This window comes from Lepidochelys kempii, chromosome 2 (genome assembly GCF_965140265.1).
Source record: "Lepidochelys kempii isolate rLepKem1 chromosome 2, rLepKem1.hap2, whole genome shotgun sequence".
Taxonomy (NCBI): Eukaryota; Metazoa; Chordata; order Testudines; family Cheloniidae; genus Lepidochelys; species Lepidochelys kempii.
The window spans coordinates 1,389,623-1,412,117 of record NC_133257.1 but is presented as its reverse complement, the minus strand read 5'-3'; the positions used below and the strand labels follow the sequence as shown (position 1 = coordinate 1,412,117).

General features: G+C 56.3%; 1 protein-coding gene across 3 annotated transcripts in view; it reads right to left on the bottom strand.

Moving 5' to 3' along the window:
- Nucleotides 1-13,681: 13,681 nt before the first annotated feature.
- GRINA (glutamate ionotropic receptor NMDA type subunit associated protein 1) overlaps nt 13,682-22,495 on the bottom strand; it is a 29,997-nt gene continuing 21,183 nt past the window's right edge. For all 3 annotated transcript variants that reach the window (XM_073329798.1, XM_073329797.1, XM_073329799.1), the window contains exons 2-7: nt 21,193-21,558; nt 19,478-19,590; nt 19,104-19,304; nt 17,572-17,700; nt 16,677-16,820; nt 13,682-15,726 (exon numbers count right to left, since the gene is read on the bottom strand). In XM_073329798.1, coding sequence (XP_073185899.1) covers nt 15,577-15,726; nt 16,677-16,820; nt 17,572-17,700; nt 19,104-19,304; nt 19,478-19,590; nt 21,193-21,529 — 1,074 coding nt within the window. In that variant the 5' untranslated portion in view covers nt 21,530-21,558 and the 3' untranslated portion in view covers nt 13,682-15,576. The remainder of the gene's footprint in view (nt 15,727-16,676; nt 16,821-17,571; nt 17,701-19,103; nt 19,305-19,477; nt 19,591-21,192; nt 21,559-22,495) is intronic.

The following is a 22,495-nucleotide window of genomic DNA, read 5'->3' as shown; positions in this document are numbered from 1 at the left end:
TACACCCAGCAAAATTAATCATACAGCAGACAGGAACAATCACAGAACCAGACAGAGATTATACAGACAAACAATAGCAAAGTGGGAACTATAATGGCAAGACAATACAGAAGTGAGGATTTCACATCCCAGTATTGATAAGTGAGTTCTTGCCAGACAGGATGCTATCAAACTAAGTTTTCTTTTACATTTTCTAGGCACTTCCCTTTCTCTGGAGCTGATAGGCACTATCAGGACCGGATTGTATCCTAACAGCCCAATAGCACCTTCTTTCCATGTGACTAGTTTGGAATGTGAGGAGGTGACCGGTCGCTTCCCAGCTTATGGCTGCCTCTGTCGCTTAGCCAAAGGCCTGAACCTAAGAACAGGGCCCCAGACGGTCACAGTAAGAGAAGGACCTTACATTGGCAGACAGTGATTTTGATTCTTTCTTTTATACCTCTAAGTAGCCAAGTGATAAAAATACGCCTAAATTCTTAAAGTACAGGCCTTTACAGACAGGCCTGAATATCTCTATCCTAACATCTGGTATGACCGCTCTGCGTGTACCCGCTCCTGTGGCACCAGGGACCAGGTGATGTTTCTTATCCCTGTGAGGAAGAACAAGCTGCAGGTTGCCTGGGACGGGCCCTTCAAGGTCATCAGACAGGTAAACGAGGTGAACTGTGTAGTGGAACTGCCCAGCAGAGCTCACAACCACTGGGCGTATCATGTCAACATGAGGAAGCCGTATTGGGACAGGGAGAAGTTGGTACTGGCCGTGCGTGGGCAGTGGGAGAAGGGAGAGGATCCCCTGGTGGGGCTCCTCCCTGAGATGCAGGGCCATCCCTTTTGGTGCCCTACGCAGCCCCCCATGGGATTGGGGCTGGCCCCAGGCCTCCATGGGGGGGCAGGAGCAGGCTTGGGGGGCGGGGGGAAACCACCCCCCAGCATGAGCCGGTGGAGTGGAGTGGGTTGGGGCTGGGTTGCTCCACTTCCTGCTACCCGGTGAGCACAGGGTGCCCAACCCCTGCTGCAGTCCCCCAGCCCGTAGCTCAGGGGGAAGGGCGGGGGCTTTGGGGAAGGTGTGGTGAGGGGGTGGGAAGAGGTGGGGCAGAGCGGAGCAAGGGCGGGGGCTTTGGGGAAGGTGTGGTGAGGGGGTGGGAAGAGGTGGGGCAGAGCGGAGCAAGGGCGGGGGCTTTGGGGAAGGTGTGGTGAGGGGGTGGGAAGAGGTGGGGCAGAGCGGAGCAAGGGCGGGGGCTTTGGGGAAGGTGTGGTGAGGGGGTGGGAAGAGGTGGGGCAGAGCGGGGGAAGGGCGGGGGCTTTGGGGAAGGTGTGGTGAGGGGGTGGGAAGAGGTGGGGCAGAGCGGAGCAAGGGCGGGGGCTTTGGGGAAGGTGTGGTGAGGGGGTGGGAAGAGGTGGGGCAGAGCGGAGCAAGGGCGGGGGCTTTGGGGAAGGTGTGGTGAGGGGGTGGGAAGAGGTGGGGCAGAGCGGGGGAAGGGCGGGGGCTTTGGGGAAGGTGTGGTGAGGGGGTGGGAAGAGGTGGGGCAGAGCGGAGCAAGGGCGGGGGCTTTGGGGAAGGTGTGGTGAGGGGGTGGGAAGAGGTGGGGCAGAGCGGGGGAAGGGCGGGGGCTTTGGGGAAGGTGTGGTGAGGGGGTGGGAAGAGGTGGGGCAGAGCGGAGCAAGGGCGGGGGCTTTGGGGAAGGTGTGGTGAGGGGGTGGGAAGAGGTGGGGCAGAGCGGGGGAAGGGCGGGGGCTTTGGGGAAGGTGTGGTGAGGGGGTGGGAAGAGGTGGGGCAGAGCGGAGCAAGGGCGGGGGCTTTGGGGAAGGTGTGGTGAGGGGGTGGGAAGAGGTGGGGCAGAGCGGGGGAAGGGCGGGGGCTTTGGGGAAGGTGTGGTGAGGGGGTGGGAAGAGGTGGGGCAGAGCGGAGCAAGGGTGGGGGCTTTGGGGAAGAGGCAGAGCAGGGGCGGGGGCAGCTTTCCTGGCTAGCTCAGCCAGCTGGGGGGACCCGGTTGGCCACTGGAGCGGCACGCAGCTGCGCAGGGCACCAGGAAATTTGGGGCAATTTGGTGCCCTACATAGCTGCGTAGTTTGCATATGGGTAAGGACAGCCCTGCTGAGACGGGAGCCAGCCCCTTGCTGGAAACAATTCCCCTCTCGGGCCAGCTCACCCCTGCCCAGCAGGCTGAGATCAGAGCGGCGCTGCATTTGTACCAACCGCGGTTTTCCAACTGGCCTGGGCTCACTAACCCGGCTGTGCACCAGGTGGAGAGGGGAGCCGGCCCCTCCATCAGGTGTTCGCCATTCAGGGTGTGACATTGCACTCTATATGATTTTATGGAAATATGCTAATGAGTGTGAATATGAGGTAACTGGAATATGCTTCTTGCAAAAGGTCTCTAGTAAGGGATCATTACAAAGCCTAAAACCTACTGAGTGTGGTCATCCTATTTGTATGAATGTATCATTCTCATATCTGAAACTAGGAATATGAAATATACCTCTGAGGGCCTATTGTAACTGCAAAGTGTGAGCTATGAATGATGGTTTGGCATCTTGATGGCTCCCATCAGCCAGAACAATGGTCTGTGGGTGGCTCGGTTTGCAGACAGGTCTTCCTGTGGGTCAGACTGGGAGGAATGGAGGCTTGGGGTCTCACAGTGATATGTGATCATGCCACCTGACCTGGAATCCATCTTTAACCTGGTGCTTTTCCATTGAGAAGGAGGGGCTGGGAACCCAGAGAGGGACAAAGGGTTCCTGTCTTGTGCCAAAGCTATAAAAGGGAGTGGAATAGAACAAAAGGGAGCTACAATCATGAGAAATCCCCTAGCTACCACCTGAGCTGGAACAAGGGCTGAACTAGGGAAAGGATGGACCCAGACTCGGAAGGCGTCCAGTCTGTGATAGAAGTTTATTGAAACATCTCTGAGGGTGAGATTTTCTCTGTATTCAGTTTTCTTATGGATATGTCTACACTATGAAATTAGGTCGAATTTAGTCATTTTTTTAGAAATCATTTTTATACAGTCAATTGTGTGTGTCCCTACACAAAATGCTCTAAATGCATTAACTCGGCGGAGCGCTTCCACAGTACCGAGGCTAGCGTGACTTCAGGAGCATTGCACTGTGGGTAGCTATCCCATAGTTCCTGCAGTCTCCGCCGCCCATTGGAATTCTGGGTTGAGATCCCAATGCCTGATGGGGCTAAAACATTGTCGCAGGTGGTTCTGGGTACATGTCGTCAGGACCCCGTTCCCTCCCTCCCTCCGTGAAAGCAACGGCAGACAATCGTTTCGCGCCTTTTTTCCTGGGTTACCCGTGCAGACGCCATACCACGGCAAGCATGGAGCCCGCTCAGCTCACTGTCACCGTATGTCTCCTGGGTTCTGGCAGACGGGGTACTGCATTGCTACACAGCAGCAGCAACCCATTGCCTCGTGGCAGCAGATGGTGCAATAGGCCTGATAACCAGCGTCATCATGTCCTAGGTGCTCCTGGCCGCCTCGGCAAGGTCGGTCAGGAGCACCTGGGCAGACATGGGTACAGGAACATAAATAGGAGTGACTTGACCAAGTCATTCTCGTTAGTCCTGCCGGCAGTTGGCTTGCACCGTCTTCTGCCGAGCAGCCAGGAGATGAGGATGGCTAGCAGTCCTACAGCACCATCTGCTGCCAGCCTAAGATGTAAGAGATAGATGACGTGGATCAAAACAAGAAATAGACCAGATTTGTTTTGTATTCATTTGCTCCCTCTCTCCCTTCCTTCGTGAAATCAACGGCTAACAATTGTTTCGGTGAGGTCTGTCAGGAGCACCCCCAAAAGTTTAATGGAGATTCAGTCCTACCTGGAATACCAGGGGGAGGGATAGCTTAGTGGGTTGAGCATTGGCGTGCTAAACCCAGGGTTTTGAGTTCAATCCTTGAGGGGGCCATTCTGTATGACAGTTGTTTTTGTTTCTCCTTGATGTAAAGCCACCCCCTTTGTTGATTTTAATTCTCTGTAAGCCATGTCATCAGTCACCCCTCCCTCCGTCAGAGCAACGGCAGACAATCGTTCCGCGCCTTTTTTCTGTGCAGACGCCATACCAAGGCAAGCATGGAGCCCGCTCAGATCACTTTGGCAATTAGGAGCACATTAAACACCACACGCGTTATCCAGCAGTATATGCAGCACCAGAACCTGCCAAAGCGAAACCAGGCGAGTAGGCGACGTCAGCGCGGTGACGAGAGTGATGAGGACATGGACACAGACTTCTCTCAAAGCATGGGCCCTGGCAATGTGGGCATCATGGTGCTAACGGGGCAGGTTCATGCCGTGGAATGCCGATTCTGGGCCCGGGAAACAAGCACAGACTGGTGGGACCGCATAGTGTTGCAGGTCTGGGACGATTCCCAGTGGCTGCGAAACTTTCGCACGCGTAAGGGCACTTTCATGGAACTTTGTGACTTGCTTTCCCCTGCCCTGAGGTGCAAGAATACCAAGATGAGAGCAGCCTTCACAGTTGAGAAGTGAGTGGCGATAGCCCTGTGGAAGCTTGCAACGCCAGACAGCTACCGGTCAGTCGGGAATCAATTTGGAGTGGGCAAATCTACTGTGGGGGCTGCTGTGATGCAAGTAGCCCACGCAATCAAAGATCTGCTGATATCAAGGGAGTGACCCTGGGAAATGTGCAGGTCATAGTGGATGGCTTTGCTGCAATGGGATTCCCTAACTGTGGTGGGGCCATAGACGGAACCCATATCCCTATCTTGGCACTGGAGCACCAAGCCGCCGAGTACATAAACCGCAAGGGGGACTTTTCGATAGTGCTGCAAGCTCTGGTGGATCACAAGGGACGTTTCACCAACATCAACGTGGGATGGCCGGGAAAGGTGCATGATGCTCGCATCTTCAGGAACTCTGGTCTGTTTCAAAAGCTGCAGGAAGGGACTTTCTTCCCAGACCAGAAAATAACTGTTGGGGATGTTGAAATGCCTATATGTATCCTTGGGGACCCAGCCTACCCCTTAATGCCATGGCTCATGAAGCCGTACACAGGCAGCCTGGACAGTAGTCAGGAGCTGTTCAACTACAGGCTGAGCAAGTGCAGAATGGTGGTAGAATGTGCATTTGGACGTTTAAAGGCGCGCTGGCGCAGTTTACTGACTAGCTTAGACCTCAGCGAAACCAATATTCCCACTGTTATTACTGCTTGCTGTGTGCTCCACAATATCTGTGAGAGTAAGGGGGAGACGTTTATGGCGGGGTGGGAGGTTGAGGCAAATCGCCTGGCCGCTGGTTATGCACAGCCAGACACCAGGGTGGTTAAAAGAGCACAGGAGGGTGCGCTGCGCATCAGAGAAGCTTTGAAAACCAGTTTCATGACTGGCCAGGCTACGGTGTGAAAGTTCTGTTTGTTTCTCCTTGATGAACCTCCCCCCCTTGGTTCACTCTACTTCCCTGTAAGCTAACCACCCGCCCCTCCTCCCTTCAATCACCGCTTGCAGAGGCAATAAAGTCATTGTTGCTTCATATTCATGCATTCTTTATTAATTCATCACACAAAGAGGGGGATAACTGCCAAGGTAGCCCGGGAGGGGTGGGGGAGGAGGGAAGGACAAGGCCACACTGCACTTTAAAACTTAAAAACTTAAAAAAATTTAAAAACTTATTGAATGCCAGCCTTCTGTTGCTTGGGCAATCCTCTGGGGTGGAGTGGCTGGTTGGCCGGAGGCTCCCCCACCACGTTCTTGGGCGTCTGGGTGAAGAGGCTATGGAACTTGGGGAGGAGGGCAGTTGGTTACACAGGGGCTGTAGCAGCGGTCTGTGCTCCTGCTGCCTTTCCTGCAGCACAACCATACACTGGAGCATATTGGTTTGATCCTCCAGCAGCCTCAGCATTGAATCCTGCCTCCTCTCATCACGCTGCCGCCACCTTTCAGCTTCAGCCCTCTCTTCAGCCCACCACTTACTCTCTTCAGCCCGTCACCTCTCCTCCCGGTCATTTTGTGCTTTCCTGCACTCTGACATTGTCTGCCTCCATGCATTCGTCTGTGCTCTGTCAGTGTGGGAGGACAGCATGAGCTCAGAGAACATTTCATCACAAGTGTGTTTTTTTCACCTTCTAATCTTTGCTAGCCTCTGGGAAGGAGAAGATCCTGTGATCCTTGAAACACATGCAGCTGGTGGAGGAAAAAAAAGGGACAGTGGTATTTAAAAAGACACATTTTCTAGAACAATGAGTACACTCTTTCACAGTAAACCTTGCTGTTAACATTACATACACAACACATGTGCTTTCATTATAAGGTTGCATTTTGCCTCCCCCCACCATGTGGCTAACAGCAGGGAACATTTCTGGTCAGCCACAGGCAAACAGCCCAGCAGGAACGGGCACCTCTGAGTGTCCCCTGAACAAAAGCACCTTTTTCAACCAGGTGACCATGAATGATATCACTCTCCTGAGGATAACACAGAGAGATAAAGAACGGATGTTGTCTGAACGCCAGTAAACTTACACTGCAATGCTTTGTTCTGCAATGATTCCTGACTATGTGCTATTGGCCTGGCGTGGTAAAGTGTCCTACCATGGTGGACGGAATAAAGCTGCCCTCCCCAGAAACCTTTTGCAAAGGCTTTGGGAGTACATCCAGGAGAGCTTTATGGAGAGTCCCTGGAGGATTTCCGCTCAATCCCCAGACACATTAACAGACGTTTCCAGTAACTGTACTGGCGGCAAATGCCAGGGCAAATTAATCATTAAACATGCTTGCTTTTAAACCATGTATACTATTTTAAAAGGTACACTCACCAGAGGTCCCTTCTCCGCCTGGTGTGTCTGGAGGCAGCCTTGGGTGGGTTCGGGGGGGACTGGCTCCAGGTCCAGGGTGAGAAACAGTTCCTGGCTGTTGGGAAAACTGGTTTCTCTGCTTGCTTGCTGTGAGCTATTTTCAACCTCCTCCTCATCTTCCTCGTCCCCAAAACCTGCTTCCGTGTTGCCTCCCACACCATTGATGGAGTCAAAGCACAGCGTTGGGGTAGTGGTGGCTGAACCCCCTAAAATGGCACGCAGCTCATCATAGAAATGGCATATTTGGGGCTCTGACCTGGAGCAGCCGTTTGCTTCTCTGGTTTTCTGGTAGGCTTGCCTCAGCTCCTTAAGTTTCAAGCGGCACTGCTTCGGGTCCCTGTTATGGCCTCTGTCCTTCATGCCCTGGGAGATTTTTACAAATGTTTTGGCATTTCAAAAGCTGGAACGGAGTTCTGGTAGCACGGATTCCTCTCCCCATACAGTGATCAGATCCCGTACCTCCTGTTCGGTCCATGCTGGCGCTCTTTTGCGATTCTGGGACTTCATCATGGTCACCTCTGCTGATGAGCTCTGCATGGTCACCTGCAGCTTGCCACACTGGCCAAACAGGAAATGAGATTCAAAATTCGCGGGCCTTGTCCTGTCTACCTGGCCAGTGCATCTGAGTTGAGAGCGCTGTCCAGAGCGGTCACAATGGAGCACTCTGGGATAGCTCCCGGAGGCCAATACCATTGAATTGCATCCACACGACCCCAAATTTGACCCGACAAGGCCGATTTCAGCGCTAATCCCCTTGTCGGGGGTGGACTAAGGAAACTGATTTTAAGAGCACTTTAAGTCGAAAAAAAGGGCTTCGTCGTGTGGACGGGTGCAGGGTTAAATCGATTTAACACTGCTAAATTCGACCTCAACTCCTAGTGTAGACCAGGGTTTACAGTATTAGGCATAGACTTGCATGTTCTGTTTTATTTTGCTGGGTAATTCACTTTGTTCTGTCTGATATCACTTGGAACCATTAAATCCTACTTTTTGTATTTAATAAAATCACTTTTTACTTATTAATTAACCCAGAGTAAGTGATTAATACCTGGGGGAGCAAACAGCTGTGCATCTCTCTCTATCATAGAATAGATTCATAGAATATCAGGGTTGGAAGGGACCTCAGGAGGTCATCTAGTCCAACCCCCTGCTCAAAAGCAGGACCCATCCCCAATTAAATCATCCCAGCCAGGGCTTTGTCAAGCCTGACCTTAAAAACTTCTAAGGAAGGAGATTCCACCACCTCCCTAGGCAACGCATTCCAGTGTTTCACCACCCTCCTAATGAAAAAGTTTTTCCTAATATCCAACCTAAACCTCCCCCACTGCAACTTGAGACCATTACTCCTTGTCCTGTCCTCTTCCACCACTGAGAATAGTCTAGAACCATCCTCTCTGGAACCACCTCTCAGGTAGTTGAAAGCAGCTATCAAATCCCCCCTCATTCTTCTCTTCCGCAGACTAAACAATCCCAGTTCCCTCAGCCTCTCCTCATAACTCATGTGTTCCAGACCCCTAATCATTTTTGTTGCCCTTCGCTGGACTCTTTCCAATTTATCCACATCCTTCTTGTAGTGTGGGGTCCAAAACTGGACACAGTACTCCAGATGAGGCCTCACCAATGTCGAATAGAGGGGGACGATCACGTCCCTCGATCTGCTCGCTATGCCCCTACTTATACATCCCAAAATGCCATTGGCCTTCTTGGCAACAAGGGCACACTGCTGACTCCTATCCAGCTTCTCGTCCACTGTCACCCCTAGGTCCTTTTCCGCAGAACTGCTGCCTAGCCATTCGGTCCCTAGTCTGTAGCTGTGCATTGGGTTCTTCCGTCCTAAGTGCAGGACCCTGCACTTATCCTTATTGAACCTCATCAGATTTCTTTTGGCCCAATCCTCCAATTTGTCTAGGTCCCTCTGTATCCTATCCCTCCCCTCCAGCGTATCTACCACTCCTCCCAGTTTAGTATCATCCGCAAATTTGCTGAGAGTGCAATCCACACCATCCTCCAGATCATTTATGAAGATATTGAACAAAACCGGTCCCAGGACCGACCCCTGAGGCACTCCACTTGACACCGGCTGCCAACTAGACATGGAGCCATTGATCACTACCCGTTGAGCCCGACAATCTAGCCAACTTTCTACCCACCTTATAGTGCATTCATCCAGCCCGTACTTCTTTAACTTGCTGACAAGAATACTGTGGGAGACCGTGTCAAAAGCTTTGCTAAAGTCAAGATACAATACATCCACTGCTTTCCCTTCATCCACAGAACCAGTAATCTCATCATACAAGGCGATTAGATTAGTCAGGCATGACCTTCCCTTGGTGAATCCATGCTGGCTGTTCCTGATCACTTTCCTCTCATGTAAGTGCTTCAGGATTGATTCTTTGAGGACCTGCTCCATGATTTTTCCGGGGACTGAAGTGAGGCTTACTGGCCTGTAGTTCCCAGGATCCTCCTTCTTCCCTTTTTTAAAGATTGGCACTACATTAGTCTTTTTCCAGTCATCCGGGACTTCCCCCGTTCGTCACGAGTTTTCAAAGATAATGGCCAATGGCTCTGCAATCACAGCCGCCAATTCCTTTAGCACTCTCGGATGCAACTCGTCCGGCCCCATGGACTTGTGCACGTCCAGCTTTTCTAAATAGTCCCTAACCACCTCTTTCTCCACAGAGGGCTGGCCATGTCTTCCCCATGTTGTGATGCCCAGCGCAGCAGTCTGGGAGCTGACCTTGTTCGCGAAGACAGAGGCAAAAAAAGCATTGAGTACATTAGCTTTTTCCACATCCTCTGTCACTAGGTTGCCTCCCTCATTCATTAAGGGGCCCACACTTTCCTTGGCTTTCTTCTTGTTGCCAACATACCTGAAGAAACCCTTCTTGTTACTCTTAACATCTCTCGCTAGCTGCAGCTCCAGGTGCGATTTGGCCCTCCTAATTTCATTCCTACATGCCCGAGCAATATTTTTATACTCCTCCCTGGTCATATGTCCAACCTTCCACTTCTTGTAAGCTTCTTTTTTATGCTTAAGATCCGCTAGGATTTCACCATTAAGCCAAGCTGGTCGCCTGCCATATTTACTATTCTTTCGACACATCGGGATATCAGTGTTATAGAGGGCGAACAATCTATGAGTTTACCCTGTATACGCTTTATACAAAGTAAAACGGATTTATTTGGGGTTTGGATCCCATTGGGAGTTGGGCACCTGAGTGTTAAAGACAGGAATGTTTCTTAAGCTGTTTTCAGTTAAGCCTGCAGCTGTTGGGGGAAAATGCAAAGTTGGGATGGCTGAGGTGTCATACCCCAGGGTACTACCAGAGGTTTGTGCCCCACTTTAGCTCCCTGGCAGCTCCCCTCAGGGAGCTTTGTAGGAAGGGAAAGCTGGACAAGCTGGTCTGGACTGAGCAGTGCCAGAGGTCTCTCTGTGTACTAAAGGGGGCACTTATCCAAAGCCCGGTGCTGGTAAACCTGGATTTTAATAAACCCTTCCTGGTGTTCACCGATGCCTCAGACACCGGGCTGGGTGCGGTGCTGATGCAAACTGATACTAAGGGGGAGAGACACCCCACTGTGTACTTGATCAAGAAGCTGCTGCCCCGGGAGCAGCACTACGCGGCCATAGAGAAGGAACGCCTGGCCATGGTGTGGGCCCTTAAAAAGCTGCAGCCAGATCTTTTTGACAGGTTTCAGAGTAGCAGCCGTGTTAGTCTGTATTCGCAAAAAGAAAAGGAGGACTTGTGGCACCTTAGAGACTAACCAATTTATTTGAGCATGAGCTTTCGTGAGCTACAGCTCACTGCATCGGATGCATCCAATGAGTATCTAAGGTGCCACAAGTCCTCCTGTTCTCTTTGCATATCTTTTTGCGCAGTGCTTCACGGTGTGCACTGACCATTCGCCCCGGATGTGGCTGCACCAGCTGAACGGGGCTAATGCCAAGCTGCTGAGATGGAGCCGGCTCCTCCAGGGTTATGACATGGAGGCGGTCCATGGGAGCGGGAGTGCCACGGTTATGGCCGATGCTTTGTCACGGGGTGGGGGCCCTGAATTTCCCTAGGTCACTGGTCAAGTGACCCCGCTCAGTTCAGACTTGAAGGGGAGAGAGGTGTGACGAAGCAGGGGGGTTTCTTGTTTTTCCAATAGTTTGCAGGTGGAGGGGGTGGGACGCAGTTTCCCTGGGTGTTACGGGTTTAACAAGGTGGTGGGAGAGGGAGTTTGTTGTTTCAGAGGGCCAGCGAATGGCTTGGAGAATGGATAGCCCAGCGACTGGTGACCGGGAGGCCTGGCTGCGGAGAGAGGACTCCGGTGACCGGACCAGCCGGTTCTAGCCAGAGGGGAAACAAAGGGCAGATGAGAGGAGAGGCTGAGGGGGAGAGGAGACCCAGCCGGCCTGTTTACCTGGGGCAGAAGACAAAGGACAGAAGTGGGATTTGGGGGACGGGGATAATCAGATGCCCAGCTGGAAGGAGGGGCTTCTGGACTGTGGGGGGAAGAGGGCAACCAGAGCCCATGTGGATGTGGGACAGACCTAGATGTGCTTTGCTGAGGGAGGCCAGGCAAGTTTCCTGTGCTGGGTTCAGACGTTCAATAAACCTTCCTTTTTTATGCTGTCTGAGAGTCACTCCAGTCTAGAGATCGCGGTTGCATCATTCCCTCTGGGAGTGGAGGCCATGGGGGTCCAGAGCGAGGGGACACCTAGAGGGGGGCTATTGACAAAGCCAGGTGGTGCAGTGCGGGGAGGTGGAAGGGTCAAAGGGCCTAACCCCACAGAGGGAGTGCAACCCTCGAGAAGGGCTGTCAGACTGAAGGGGGTTACTCCCAGGGGCCTTACAGAGCTGAGAGGGCACAGATCCTGTGAGTCTGTGAGAGCCAGTTACTGTTCCCTCCCCCGCCACACACAGAGTAACAGAAAATGTGGAAATAGCAGAAGTCCTAAATGACTTTTTTGTTTCAGTTTTCACCAAGAAGGTTGGTGGTGACTGGACGTCTAGCACAGTGAATGCAAGTGAAAATGAGGTAGGATCAGAGGCTAAAATAGGGAAAGGACAAGTTAAAAATTATTTAGACAAGCTAGAGATTTTCAAGTCACCAGGGCCTGATGAAATGCATCCTAGAATACTCAAGGAGCTGACAGAGGAGATAGCTGAGTCATTAGCGATTATCTTCTAAAAGTCCTGGAAGACGAGAGAGATTCCAGAGGACTGGAAAAGGGCAAATATAGTGCCCATTTATAAAAAGGGGAAGAAGGACAACCCAGGGAATTACAGACCCAGAAACTTCTGTACCCAGAAAGATAATGGAGCAAATAATTAAGCAATCAATGTGCGAACACCTAGAAGATAACGAGGTGATAAGTAAAAGTCAGCATGGATTTGTCAAGAACAAATTATGTCAAACCAACCTGATAGCTTTCTGTGACAGGGTAACAAGCCTTGTGGATAAGGGGGACGTGGTAGATGTGGTATACCTTTACTTTAGAAAGGCTTTTGATACTGTCTTGCACGACCTTCTCATAAACAAACTAAGGAAATGCAATCTAGATGGAACTACTATAAGGTGGGTGCATAACTAGCTGGAAAACTGTTCCCAGAGAGGAGTTATCAATGGTTCACAGTCATGCTGGAAGGGCATAATGAGTGGTGTCCCGCAGTGATCGGTTCTGGGTCCAGTTCTGTTTAATATCTTCATCAGTGATTTAGATAATGGCATAGAGAGTACACTTATAAAGCCTGTGGACAATACCAAGCTGGGAGGGATTGCAAGTGCTCTGGATTCAAAATGATCTGGACAAACTGGAGAAATGGTCTGAAGTAAATAGGATGAAATTCAATAAGGACAAATGCAAAGTATGCCACTTAGGAAGGAGCAATCAGTTGCACACATACAAAATGGGAAATGACTGCCTAGGAAGGAGCACTGCAGAAAGGGATCTGGGGGTCATAGTGGATCACAAGCTAAATATGAGTCACCAGTGTAACGCTGTTGCAAAAAAAGCGATCATCATACTGGGCTGTATTAGCAGGAGTGTTGTAAGCATGACAGGAGAAGTAATTCTTCTGCTCTACTGCACCCTGATGAGACCTCAGCTGGAGTATTGTGGCCAGTTCTGGGCACCACATTTCAGGAAAGATGTGGACAAACTGGAGAGAGTCTGGAGAAGAGCAACAAAAATGATAAAAGGGCTAGAAAACCTGACCTGTGAGGGAAGATTGAAAACACTGGGCTTGTTTAGTCTGGAGAAGAGAAGACAGAGGGGACGTACAAGTTTTCCTAGTACATAAAAGGTTGTTACAAGGAGAAAGGAGAAATTTTTTTTTCTTGTTTACTTTTGAGGCTACAACAAGCAGCAATGGTCTTAAATTCCAGCTAGGGAGGTTTAGGTTGGACATTAGGAAAAAATTCCCAACTGTCAGGGTGGTTTGGCACTGGAATAAATTGCCTAGGGAAGTTGTGGAATCTCCGTCATTGGAGATGTTTAAGAGCAGGTTAGACAACCCCCCCTCAGGAAGGGTCTAGATAATTGTCCTGCCATGAGTGCAGAGAACTGGACTAGATGACCTCTCTAGTCCCTGCCAGTCCTACAGTTCTATGACTGAGGGGTTGGCATGTTGGCTAACCTGTACAGAGCCAGCGGGCCTGGGCTGCCCGAGGCCATTGGTTTCAGGGACTGACCCACAGCAGGCAGGGACATGCTAAGGCAGTGGCAGGGAGAGGCCTCAGGACCCTGGGTACTGTCACACCATGCCTAGGAGAGAGGGCAGCACAGTGATACAGACACTTCACCTGCACCCAGCTGCTGCTGGCAGGGGGAGCAGCAGCTGCACGAAAGCCCAGCCCAAGAAGGACGAGAGGAGCCCAATGCTTTGTACATTCTCACTTTATTAGGACATCCTATTTATACAGATGAGTGCAGAGTGGCTCTGGGCTCGGGGCACAAGGACAGCCAGGCAGCATGCAGCAGTGCAGGGACCCCACTCGAGCACCACACCCCAGAACCTCCTGCCACGGGAGTCCAGGCAGCTCAGCAGTGCTCACAGCCTGCCTGTGCTACCAGGAGACTGTACGTGTGGTTGGGGCACGGGGGCTGCTGGGACAGAGATGGCATTTATATCCCTGCCCCTACACGGCCCCAGGGTCTGTCAGGGCCTTCCCTTGCTCCAGGGGGCGGGAGGGGCTCTGGGATCGATCTTTCTGTGCTGGTCTCCGCTGGCTGCGCCATGTAGTGCTATGGAGCCCAAATGGTGCAGCAGGCCCCCCCACTTGCCCCATGATACCACCAGGTGTGGGGGGCAGGCACAGGTGCTTGTTGCTCTGCTGAAGTCTTCTCCCCTGGCCCTGACAGTGCCCTGCTCCTGAGGAGAGGGAGCCAGGAGCCCAAGGGCTAGTAACCTTGCTCTAGAGCAAGAACCTCCTCAGCCAGCCCCTTGCTCCCTTTGATGTCTAGCTGCCAAGTGGGCTGGCACACAGGGAGGGAGAGGTCTGCACAACTCAAGGTATGCAGCTCCCTGGCCCCAGGGACTGGTGTGCAGAGGGGATGGCAAAGTGGTCTCTGGGCTGCCCAGCAGGGCGAGCCTCACCCAGGTCTCTCCTGGTGCCGCTTGTTTAGCCAGGCCTCTGGGCAGGGGGCAGTGTAGATGCTGCTCGTGCAGGGGGCGCCCCAGGAGAGGGCTGGGATGGGGAAAGGAGAGTCTGGACGGGTGCAGGTCTCACATCTAGACAGAACTTTATTAACAGCAGCATCCAGTGACATACAGAACGACAGGGACCCAGCCCTCTGGCCACCTGGAGCAGGAGGAAGCTGGGCTGCATGGAAAAGGAAGGCAGGGCCGTGGTGCAGCCCACACCAGGTGCTCGTGGGAGGGGAACTGGGCAGAGCCCTGCACTCACCCCCGGGCCAGCCATGCATAGCACCTTGGGAAGCAGCCTCAAGGGGGCTGCACACCAGGGCACTCTGGGGAGCGGCCTGCACTCAGCCCCCCCAGTTAGCCCCCCCACACCACCACCAATGGTTCAGGGTCTCAAACATCTTCATGACTAACTGTAGTGAATACAGGCAGGTGCTGCCAGGCCCAGCAGGGGCACCGCTTGGGAGGCACTGCCCAGCCTGTCAGATCTCTGGGGCCAGGCGCTAACAGAGCCGGTGCTTTGAAGCTCTCTCTGGTTGTCTCACGAAATGCCAAGGCCTGATCTGCCTGTGTGAGGCAGCCCTGCCACTCGAGGGTAGCGCCTGGGGCCAGAGTGGGCTTCAATCCATTCACCAGTGGGAGGCTGGGGACGCAGCTGGCTACCGACAGCTGAGAGGAGCAGTAGCAGCCAAAGAGCTGCCTCTGGCAGAGGGGGGGAGCAGCATGCTTGGGACACAGCCAGGCAGAGACATTCCCTGAAGCAAGACAGCAGCTCCTGACGTGGTGCAGAGCAAAGCGATTTATACACCCCCCGCCCCGCGTGCGCCCAGCCCCACACCCCCACGCAGCACGGGCAGCCCAAGGATGGAGAGCGTCCCTCATCCCATGATGGCCCAGGGCGGGTCCTTCCAAAACCATGAGCCCAGTGCAGCTCAGATGCTCCCAACCCCACTGTCCTTCCTGAAGAACTGGTAAGGTGACCATGGGTCAAAATAACTAGAACACGAGAACCAACAACGAGATGCCATGAAAACAACACAGCAAATGGCTATGGGGGAGCAGGGCCGGGGTGGGGGCAGTGAGGTGGGGCTGGCACAGGAGGTTACCCTACTCTCCGCAGCAGCGGGTGCGCTAGTCCTTGGCCCGGCCGATGATGGCCAGGATGTAGAGGAAGATGTTGATAATATCCGTGTAGAGGTTGAGGGCGGCAAAGACGTATTCCTCCGGGCTCAGGGACAGCTGCTTGTTCCCCAGGATCATCTGAGTGTCCACCGCTAGGAACTGCAAGGGGGGAAGGGGGTCACCAGGAAGCGCATGCCAGTCCTGGCAACAAGCCTGACACACCAGCACGCTTTCTGTGGGGACCATGCCTGGCTGCCCAGCTGCAGGCCTTGCCAGCAGCTCTGCTGCCCAGGAGAATGCAGCCCCCCCCGTCCTGCACATGGCATGGCAGGAGGGACGGTCCGTGCCAGGCTGCGCCTCTTGCCCCCCTGCACACGGGGGTGCTCTGGAAATGCTGCCAGGATGGAGGGGCATGGACAGTGTCACACCCAGGAGCAGAGCACTGGGGGTTGGGTGATCCAAAGGGATGGGCCGTCCCTGGCCATGGCTGACACTGCCCTGCCAAGCTCCTCCCTCCCTGAGCAGGGTCTCCAACACCCCTCCCGCTCTAGGTGTGGGGATGGGTCCCAGTGCCAGCCCAGACAGGGCTCTCTGGCTTGGTGAGCAAGAGCTGGGACTTGGCCCCTCCCACCTACCAGCCGCCACCATCTCAAAAACGGGGGCGTTTATCCAGGCACGACGGCTGGCCCCACAGCCGACACTGGGACCCCGTGTTCATGCCCACCCCCACCGCAGAGCCGTGGTTCCAGCTGGGACGAGGCAAGAGCAGAAACAAGCTCCCAGGTGGTGCCACGAAGAGGGTCTGAAGCTATGCCAGTTCTAGAGCTGTCCCCAGCGCACAGCTCCAGGCCGGCTCTCCGGCAAGGTGCTCACCCACGGGCACAGGGATGGGGTGGCCATAGCTAGACTCGCAGCTGGAGAGGGTGGATTTTAAGGCCCAAGGGGCGCGGCGCCCATGACCCTGGGGGTTTGGTTTCTCAGTTGGGGTGAGGCAGCCACATCCCCATGGGGGAGGGGTTCATCAGGCAGAGCTGGCCCATCTGGCGAGCCTCTAGGCCGAGCTCCCTGGCTCCCACCCATGCAGCCACCCCGCCCCGGCAGACACTCACACAGGTGAAGAGCAGGGCTCCCAGCGAGGCATAGACAATGTCCATGATGCGGTTCCGGATGAAGATACACAGGATGGAGAAGATGATCAGCACCACCAGGCAGACGATCAGCACGCCCCGGCACGAGGTGAAGTCGTACTTGGTCTGCAGGAGAGGACGACGGGCCATTGGGTCGTCACATGCAGGGTCTCCAGCCCCTGCCCTTGTGGCTGGGCAGTGCCTGACCCCAGCACTGCTTGGCCTGCTGGAGGAGCTGAAAGGAGCCCTGCTTTGGGCCCAGGTCTCTGCTTTCCAGGCAGCTCCCCCAGGAGCCCAGACATGGGCCGGCTATTGCAGTGCTGGCTGCCCAGCCCCAAGCAAGGCTACGGCATGACTGGGTCCGAAGGCGAATTCCCTGGGAACCAGCACAGGCTGCACCTGGATCCTGCCAACCCCACGTCCAGCTCCCAGGGACGCTGCCGTTCCCGCTAAGCACAATCCACACCCACCGCAGCTTGAGCACGTGGAGCCGTTAGCGGGCAGGTGCTGCCCCAGCCCAAGGGCTCTGGAGCATCAACCCCTTAGTAGCATGAAGGCACAGACGGTGCCAGGGAAGCTACTGCAGCAGGGACTGACTCCTAATGGCAGGAGTCTGGCTAAGGCTCAGACTGGAGGGCACGGCTGGGCAGTGACCCACAGGTGCCAGGGCCCCAGGCACAGCCATATCCCCAGGAGGGGACAGCCTGGGGCTCCTGGCTCCCCGCTCTCACAGTTGGAAAGGCAGGTGCCAACCCCTCATTCCCCAGACAGCCACAGGGCTTCTAGTGAAGGGATCCCCCCTGGGTGGCCTAACAGCAAGCTCCCAGCCCAGCCTGGGGACAGAGCGCTGGCAGGGAGAGAGCCCAGCCCCCCTCACCTGCAGGGAGAAGAGGACAACGGTGAAGCAGACAGCGGCTGTGATGCCCACAGCCATGATGACGGCGTCCGTTTCGTAGAAGCTGGCGATCATCCCCACCATGTAGGAGAGGCTGATGGTCAGGATGGACTGGAGAGAAGGGACATGCGTTAGAGGGAGGCGGGGACTGGGGCAGGCCAAGCAGAGCTGGGGTGGGGCAGGCACCCGGGTGAGGGGCACCCCCAGCTGCCAGGGAAGCAGCCTGGGCACCACCATCCAGCCCTGAGCCATAAACCCTTAGTGCCACAACAGCCTCATTCCCCTGGGGACCCATCTGCAGCACGCACCGGAAAGCCCAAAGCTGGAAACCTACAACCCCAAGAGGGGCTGGGCCTGGAGAGTGCCCAGCTGGGGAGAATGGTGAACGAACAGTTTACAGCCTTTGCTGGAGGGAACGGCCACCTGCTAAAAGCCTAGCACATGGCCATCAGAAGGGGTCTCCACCTCCTGCCCCAATGCAGCCAGCTCACGCCCAACCAAAGGGACAAGAAAGTACGACTAGCCCTGCGTTCAGCCAAAAGCAAGTGTAATGAAATCTCACCCCAGATCCACCAGGGACCATGGCCATGGGGCTGTTATTGGCTCTGTGCTCAGGACCTAGGGGGCTGCGCTTGGGGTCAGTGCTAACACAGGAGAGCACCCTGTCACAGAGTGTGGGGGAATCCGGGCCCTGCACCCCCACTTCCTGCAATTCCCCGTGACTCTCAGCCAGCCAGTAAAATGGAAGGTTTATTAGACAACAGGAACACAGTCCAGACAGAGCTTGTAGGTACAAACAGGACCCCTCAGTCAGGTCCCTCTGGGGGACAGGGAGCTTAGATCCCAGCCTTGGGGCTCCCTCCGTTTTTCCCCAGGCCACTCCAAACTGAAACCCCTTCAGCCATCTCACCCAGCCTCCCCCGGCTCCTCCTCCAGCCTTTGTCCAGTTCCCCAGGCAGAAGATGTCACCTGGCCCCATCCCTCCTCCTGGCTCAGGTATCGTCCCTCAAGTGAAGTCACCCCCTGCTACCCCATCCCCAATGCAGACAGTCCCAATAAAACTCCCCGGCAACATCTCCAGGTCAATCCTCCCCACTCCGTCACACGCCCCCTATGGGGCTCCACCCCAGAGCCAGCAGCACAGCACCTCCTAGTGCCTCCCTGGGCTCAACACCCCTGCACCGCCCAGCCCCTCCTCAGCAGGGCTGACTCAGCTCAGCACTTCTGGAGGGAGGTGCAAGACCATGGGGGAAGGGGTACAAGCACCCTGCGTAAGCAGCTGGGTAGGGAGACTCCCCGGAGCACTCAGCCACGGCAGCGCTGAGACTAGCCATGCAGCACAGGGCGGGGGTCGTACGGGGATGGGGCAGCATAGGGAACAGCACGACGGGTGGGGAGAGCGACTCCAGCCTGCCCCAGAGCAGACAGAGGGCCCCTCCCACTCACCCCAAGCGAGAGGGGATTTCAGGGGTGGGGCTGCAAGAGCCACGCTGGGCCTGGAGGCTGGTGCTCACCAGGGCGACCAGGTTCCAGGGGTACTTGCGGCGGAACTCCCCACAGCAGCTCAGCACGATCAGCGAGATGAAGAAGACGGCGTAGGAGACATAGTACGTCCAGACGTTGCGCCTCACAAAGCCCTTCACGCCCTTCACAAAGGTGAAGATGGCCACGAAGGCGAAGGTCACGCTCAGCTGGAGGGTCAGCACCAGGAACACCTGGAAGGGCACACGGCATGGGTGAGGGCAGGGCCCCTCTCCCCCACCATAGGGAATCTTCCCCTACCCCCACGCAAAGAGGGGCCCCCTCCCACCTCCTCCAGTGGGGATCACAGGCCCTTGGCCCCTGCCCAGCCTGACTGAAGCACCCCAGTGCACTGGGAGCCCCTCACCTTGCGGATGAAGGCCTGGCGGATGCTCTTGTCATCCCAGTGGGTGATGGGGAAGTCCTGGTTGTCATAGTACGAGGGCGGCCCCTCCTCATGGTAGTTACTGTGCAGCGGAGCTGGAGAAAGGGGGAGTAAGACAGAAGCTGGTGCAGAGCCCTTCAGCCCCCTGGCCCTGGCCAGGAGCAGCCCAGCGCCCAAGAAGAACTAAGCTCCAGGGGAGCAGGCCCCGGGCCAGATGGGTGCTGGGCTCTACCGCACGCACTGCGGCACCTTGCCCCACATCTCCAGCCCCACCCCTTGGGAGATCACGTCCTGGCTATGCCTCAGGAGCGCAGCTCACCAACTCTGATGGCCATGGTGCCAGTCTCCAGGGCACATGGGGACGGCTCACTCCGTCTGGTGGTGGGAGTGCCGCACACGGAGACGAGAAAGGCAGGTGAGAGGGTCAGGCAGGGCTGGGAGCGGTGGGCAGAGCTGGTCAGGAGCATGGCTGTGCCTGCCACACCCCACCTGAGGGCACTGGTGTGGGGAGGCAGGAGCCCACGCCCTGCGCCTCTCAGAGGGCTGGAGGGAGCCTGAAGCTGCCCCCCACACCCAGCCTGTCTCCCCCGGGTCTCCCATGCCCAGCCCGTCTCCCACTGGCCCCCTTGCCAGCGTGGCATGGGAAGGTGGCTGCAGCATCCTCTCCCCAGGAGCTCCATGCTGGCTTGTGCTGCGCACACCGGGGCGAACAGTCACAGGCGCAGCTCAGCAATTCCTCTGTGGCTAAGAGAGCATGCCAGACACCACCATGCCCCCTCCCCGAAGGTGGAGGGCCGGCAGGAAACAGGGCCCTGGTTTGTGGCTAGGCCTCACCTGCCCCAGGGAGGGGAGGCTGCAGGAGTCTCCTCTTCTCTCCCTGGGGTGCAAGAGGGCTGCAGGCAAGGGACTCCCCGTTCTTCTCCAGAGGAAGCAACTGCTGCTGTCCCCACGGCAGAGTTCCCAGGCAGAGAAGCCCTCACAGCTGCAGCAGCAGGGAGTGGGCAGGTGGAGAGCACTGAGCCCCAGCGATTCTGGTGACCTTGGCCAAGCCACACCAATTCAGCCCCCAAATCCCACCCCTCACTCAGACCTCTGGGCCCTGTGCAGGATGGAGGGGCCCAGAGAGCTCCTCAGACTGGGAGTGTTACCGCTGCCCTACCGTGCCCAGGAGTCATGGATCCCATTGCAAAGTGGTGTCTAGGGACCTGTTTACACAGACACTGCACCAGGTTAACCAGTTTCCCTGTCTCCCTGAGGTCTAGATCCTGGGTTATTCTCACAGAGCCTATGTCCAGAGCCCGCCACATAACCCAGATCCCCCTCACTTGGCCCCCCAGGGATGGGGCTGGCTCTGCATCTTTCACCCCATTTCCCAGCAGCTGGCCCCCACCCTTGAGGGCGCAGGTACTATCCCCAGGGCCACAGCAGGTGCAGAGCAGACCTGGGAGCCCCAGGAGGAGTCTGGCAGCTCTGCATGGCAGCAGGTCAGAGGTCACCACTAGCTGCCGCAGACTTTGGGGAGAGGCCTCCAGCTGGACCGGCAGCACCTGCTGGGACTCCAGGCAGGCGGAATGCAGCCTGGCTGCTGGGAGGGTTCGGGTCTCGCTCAGCTCTAGAGGGGGATGGGGCAGCCCCCCCAGGCATGCCCTCCCCACTGCCTCTGCCCCGCCTCCCACGGGAGCAGTAATATCACTTACAGCCTTGGTCCTCTGAGACTATGGGCTGTGGCTGGGCGTACGGCGGCTGCACATACGGCCCTGGTGGACACGGCCCCTGAGGATACGCGCCTGCTGGTGGATATGGCCCCTGAGGATACGGGGCTGGTGGGTACGGCCCAGGCCCTTGAGGGTACGGGCCCTGCGGAAAGCCCGGCTGGTTGTAGGGTCCTGGCTGGAACTGGGGCTGTGGATAGGGTGCTGTCGGGAAGGGGGGCTGTGCGTAGGCTGGCGGGGCAGGAGGCTGCTGCCCAGGGAAGGCAGGGCTTGGAGTGGGGAAGCCATCGCCCGACACCAGGAAGCTCTTCTCGTGGGACATGTTCCAAGGTGCTCACTGCCGCTTCAGTACTGAGGAGAAAACACACAGAGGGGGTGTTAGAGGCCTTGCTCCCGAGTCCTCCCCACTGCCAGCCAGCCAGCCACAGCCTGAGGGGCCCCCCAAAGCCCAGCCTCCCAGGCAGCCTCCTGGACCCATCCTTTCTGGAGCAGACAGGACTAGATGCTCCCCACCAGCTGGCTCCCCAGCCCCCCACCAATCCATACCCCCCCACGACTGCCTCCCTGGCCCCCCCCCATCACCCTATGCCGCTGCCTCCCCCCGTGGCTGCCTCCATCCCCCCACCCGCAGCTGCCATCACCCCATGGCTGCCTCCCCAGCCCCCACCACCCATTGCCTCATGCCCCCATGACCTCCCCAGCCCCCCCATTGCCCGCCTGCCTCCTCCCCAGCCCCTGTGCCCCACCCCTGCTCCCCCCCAGGCTCGCTCGGGGGGGCCCACATCACCCAGCCGTGAGGTGTCTCTGCTAGGGAGCAGGCTGACCCAGTTCCCGTGGCTCTGTCGCCACGGTAACCAGGGCCTAGCGCCAGCATCGTCCCCCCCCCACAGGCCGGAGACGGGGGTCGGGCAGCCGGCAGCACCCTCTCCCCCACCTCCTGTTCCTGGGGGCCCCACTGCTCAGCTCTGCCTGCAGGCCTGCCCCGGCCCCAGACCTGCCTGAGGCCCCCTTGCTCCCACCCGGCCCCGGCCAGCTCAGAGGGAAGGGGGCGCCTTGCGGGGGCTCTGGGGAGGGCCCCTGCTCCCCACAGGGCTCCACCAGCCCCATGCTCCTGGCAGCCCCTTTCCCTCCCGGGCGCCCAGAGGGAACAGCAGCCGGGACCGGGCGGGGAGGCCAGGCGCTGGAGCCGGGCGGTCCGGACACGGAGCCCCCAGCAAGGAGCAGTACGGAGCTGCTGACGCCTGGCAGGCCAAATGGAAGGCCCTGCTGGTCCGGATCTGGCTGTTGG